This window comes from Cornus florida, unplaced genomic scaffold (genome assembly GCF_030987335.1).
Source record: "Cornus florida cultivar Cherokee Brave unplaced genomic scaffold, ASM3098733v1 CherokeeBrave_3.0.0_Hap2_Chr01, whole genome shotgun sequence".
In the NCBI taxonomy this organism is placed as follows: domain Eukaryota; kingdom Viridiplantae; phylum Streptophyta; class Magnoliopsida; order Cornales; family Cornaceae; genus Cornus; species Cornus florida.
The window spans coordinates 111,683,836-111,688,549 of record NW_026775571.1 but is presented as its reverse complement, the minus strand read 5'-3'; the positions used below and the strand labels follow the sequence as shown (position 1 = coordinate 111,688,549).

The 4,714-nt window shown below is 35.6% G+C and overlaps 1 protein-coding gene across 1 annotated transcript; it reads right to left on the bottom strand.

Annotated features, from left to right (window-relative positions):
- Positions 1–3,186: 3,186 nt before the first annotated feature.
- LOC132280872 (phospholipase A1-IIdelta-like) lies at positions 3,187–4,407 on the bottom strand. Its single transcript, XM_059782632.1, has one exon. It carries the CDS (start codon positions 4,405–4,407, stop codon positions 3,187–3,189), a length of 1,221 nt encoding a protein of 406 aa, XP_059638615.1.
- Between the last annotated feature and the right edge of the window lie 307 nt (positions 4,408–4,714).

Here is a 4,714-nt window from a genome sequence, read left to right as displayed (position 1 = left end):
ACCGTATTTCAAAGCAGAGTAAATCCACTATATTTTCATTAAAGAGAAAATTGTATCAACTTTTTTTCATGCTTATTGTAGAAAACAAATAGCGGAGAAAGAAAAGATGATAAAATTTTCCTCAAGAAAAGGAGGATGAAAGGAAAGAGATGAATGATGGAGAGAGGGGAGAGAGAGTTGGAAATTTAAGCAAATGTTCTCTTCATGCAGGGCGTATCTAGGTGTTAGGATTGGTGCCCACAAATCCGCCCTTTAAGGACGTTCACACTCCACATTTGGACCACCATACCAAAGAAGTCGATTGATATATTCCTTGTGTGGCAACAAAGTATTCAAGTGAGAGTTTCCTTATTTATTTCCATCAATTATGAACGTACATTAAATGTGGCTTAACTGACTATTTCAATTCATGTGTGAACAAATTTCAAAAAGTTCAAACCTTATAATTGTAAAAATCCAAATTTATTAAAAGCAACAACACAATTACTGGAGGACGTTCACCCTCCACGTTCGGACCACCATTCCAAAGAAGTCGATCGATCTGTTCCTTGTGTGGCAACAAAGTATGCAAGTGAGAGAGAGGTCCCTTATTTATTTCCAACAATTATCAACTTACATTAAATGTGGCTCAATTGACCATTCCAATTCATGGGTGAACAACTTACAAAAAGTTCAAACCTTATAATTGTAAAAATCCAAATTTATTAAATGCCAGTGACGTTTCTGGATTCAAACTAAGTAGTACAACTCTGTTCCAAGTATATATATGTGTGTGTGTGTGATTATTAGTGGTATGATGACAAGCTTTGTTATCCTGATTTAAAGTCTTACAATAGTCTTAAAAAATTATATAATAATAAAAAATTACTCCATAAAAGATATAACAGACCCATCCAATATGGTTAACCTAGTAAAACCCATCCCCAAAAAAAATAAAAAATAAATTAAAAATAATAATTAAAAAATCTCCATCCCAACCCTAATGGCTTCCAGTCCCACACTTTATCTCTACCACCACCGCCACTCACTGGCAGATCCAGCGTAGGGCTGGGCTGGGCTCCAACCCACCCCAATATTTTTTATTTTTTTATTTTTTTATTTTTTTATTTATTACTATGGGTATTTTTAGCCAAGCCCAAAAAAAAAAATTATTATTAATATTAGTCCACCCAAATAAGCCCAAGTCAATTAAGCCACAATATTAAAATAAAGGCCCAAGCCTAACAAGCCCTATTAATGATGAGTATTAGGATATGAAGTAAAACATATTTTGAGATAAATTTGTTGTAGAGACCTTTATAAAATTATATATATAGAATAAATTCATAATTTCAACACTTTCAAATCATTATGAAAAATAAACAGAGCTCCTGTGTTTATCTGGAAAGTATTCAACAAATAAAAAAAAAATCTATTACATTATAAACTACGAAAAATTGATGATTTTGATCTCTAAGTAGACAAGGAGTACTAGTATAAAAGAAAATATCTAAATTCAATAATTCACAAATCAAAAGTTACTAACGTACTATAAATTTAGATAAAAACAAATATAGATTGGTAAGTGTTAGAATTTCAAATTGATTTATAAAATAAAATTACAAACAAAAATTACAATAATTCAATTTTTAAAATCAAAAAAACCAAATATGAAACTTAAAACATAACACGATGGGAGATGAATTTCTTACTAATTGCATGACTAGGACCTTGTTTGAAAAATTGACTTGGAGTCTATTATCGACGAATTCGAGTCTTTAAAGACTCGTCGAGCACAACTTAGATAAATATTTTGTAATATTTGAATTCAAATATTTATTTAGATTATGTTAGAAAAAAATTTGCTTAAGAAATTGTGTTATTAAATTTATGTTTAATTTTAACCCAACCTATCGACAATTCCTGAATCAACCCTTGCCGCCACTATCTGCACGAAAACCTACATTCGCCAACGGCCAGATTTAAGAGACGAAGTAGAGCACCACACGGTCCACACCTTCATAACTGAAAGAAGAGAGAGTCAACGAAGTGCTGTCCGACACTCCAACCCCCAAACCTCCCTCCCCAATAATGTCAACAAGCCATTGATATGTGAGATATGTAATTTCAGTGAAACGAAACAGAGTACCAACTTGAAAAATAAAAGTGTGTATATATATATATAGGTCATCATTAATATTGCTTTGGTGGCATCTATTGTTTGCATGGCAGTGCAGAATCGATGATGTTCGGTTTGGTATTGGGTATGTGTTCTCACAATTTCAAATCGTATATTAATTTAGAGGTGTAATCCTAGGGTTGAGGCATTTGTAATGTGTTCTTTTAACTACTAACTCAATAAAAAAAATAAAAAATAAAATAAAGATAGTTCATATAATGTGTTAAATCTCTTCTGCGTTGATTGATGAATGGAATGGTAAACTAGGCGGAGAAAAAAAAAAGGTGAAGACCGAGACAGAGCGGACAAAGATGACCAGGGCGAGGTTCCGCAGAGGTGACCGGCAAAAATCAAAACCTTTCAGTTTTCAATGATTTTCCGGCCAAAAAAGAGAAATTGGTGGGTCTCGGGAGAGAGAGAGGCCTATGGTTTGGACTTGTTGACCCATTAGAAATGGGTTTAATTTATTTTTAAAATTAAAACACTTTGTCATTATTTTGTTGGACACGAGAACAAAGTTTGTAAAAATAATTAGATGTTTTGGATCTATTAATATTTTGTGGGCCAATTAAGTTCAGATTCTTAAATTAAAAAAAAAAAAAAAAGTATTAATATATTACAAAAATCTCAACATTAATATTCATTAAACTGGATCCATCCAATAATTTTTATAAAATTTGTCCCTCTCATGGGTGCTCTCTATTATATATATATATATATATATTTGTTTAATCTTGAAAAATACTGTAATAAATAAACAAACAAATAAATCAGCACAATGGACAAAATAAACGAAATTACTGCGTAATATTAAATTTCACTAACTTATTTTATATTAATACTGAGTCTACTAGTACTCAGTCTGAGTGTTTAACATCCGCTTATTCTTGCATGCAATATGACAACCACCATACATAAACAAACACAAACACACACGTACATAAACAAGAAGTCCGCAAACACACACATACACACACATGCAAATTAACACACATGCAGATGTCCGGGGGGGCCGGGTTTGTAATTAATTAGTCCTCCTGGAATGGCTCCTTCTCAACCCACTCTCCATTTTGATCGAGGGCCATCCTCTTATTCCTTTCAACCGACCATGACTTTGGAATACGATATTCATCCTTGAGAAAACCACTGGACTTGTTCACAAGAGCCAAGCTCCTCTTCACGTTCAGCTTAAACTCCCCCTTGCTTCCATTCCAACCTGCAACTACATGTAACAGGCCTTGCAAATTATGCCAGTTAAGCCTGTTGTCCATCGAAATTAGACTCTGTGAAGGGTTCAAGTATGGAGACTTGGAAGTATCAACCTCAAGCTCAATTCCTGGATGTGCGTAATCCCCCCACGGGAATACGCTTTTGGGGTAGTTTGCAAGGAAGTCTTTTACATTCTTCATATGTAAGATTCTCAGGTTTTTTCGCGCCTTAATCTTGTCACACAGAACTTGGTTGCCCAGGGTTGGGCAACAGAACACGAAAGCCGATACCGGGACATTACTTGGAACTGCACCAGTGTCCGCCACATTGTAAGCGCTTAGAGCTGCAAGTACCCCACCAAGGCTATGTCCTGTGAATATCAAGCTTAAATTTTCACCCTTGTACTGCTCCGCCAATTCTTTGATCTTTGTTAGAATTTGAGTTTGCGCGCTGTGCTTGGTGAATTGAGACTGCGGGTTGTTGGCAGTGTAAATTGAGAGCCAACCCTCCATGACCTTGGCACCCCCAGCAGCATCACTTCCCGGAATCAGATTTACAGGGTGAGGCCCCATGATTGGTAAGGCGGACACAAGATTGGTGTTGAGATCGTCAATGAGTTCAGTAAGTAGGATGGTTCCACGCCACACCACATAAATTTCACGCCTGCCATTGGCCTTACTGAATTCATCGTTGGAGACAGCAATGTAGCCCATCCAATTGGTGTGGTAGAACAAATTGGAGCCCACATTGAAGCTGGAGTCATTGGTAGGAACATCGATTGGAGTGGAATAGATGAAGGACACCACCTGGTATTTTGATGCACAATCTGCTAGGAATACGTTTTTGAAGAATGACTTCATGCCATAGCGGCCCGCGCCACAATATTTGGAATTTGAATCACCGATGAAGGCGTCGTAAGTGGCGTCGCACATATCACCGCACTGGAGGATGAGTTTCTTCAGGTTGAGGTCAAGGGGGTCAATCAAACCTTTCCATTCATTGCTTCCTAGTAGTTCTTCCCATGTTGCTCCACTGGCCATGATATATATATATATATATATATATATATAGCTAGATGATATATAGGTTTAATGTGGTGGCTGTGGCTGGCGAAGAGCTAGGAACAAGTAGTGTTGGTATGCATTGTGATTTGTGAAGGTGCTATTGCACGGTATAAATAGAGAAAATTTGAAGGATCTCTCATAACCCACGTTTTTTATTCAGTCCAAATTATTAACGTAAAATGTCATTTTTAACCTTTAATTATCTACAAAATTATAAAAACTTTAAAATTACTTTTCAAAGAAAACCTTCTTCCATGGTTAAAATTTAGTGTCACATCATCTA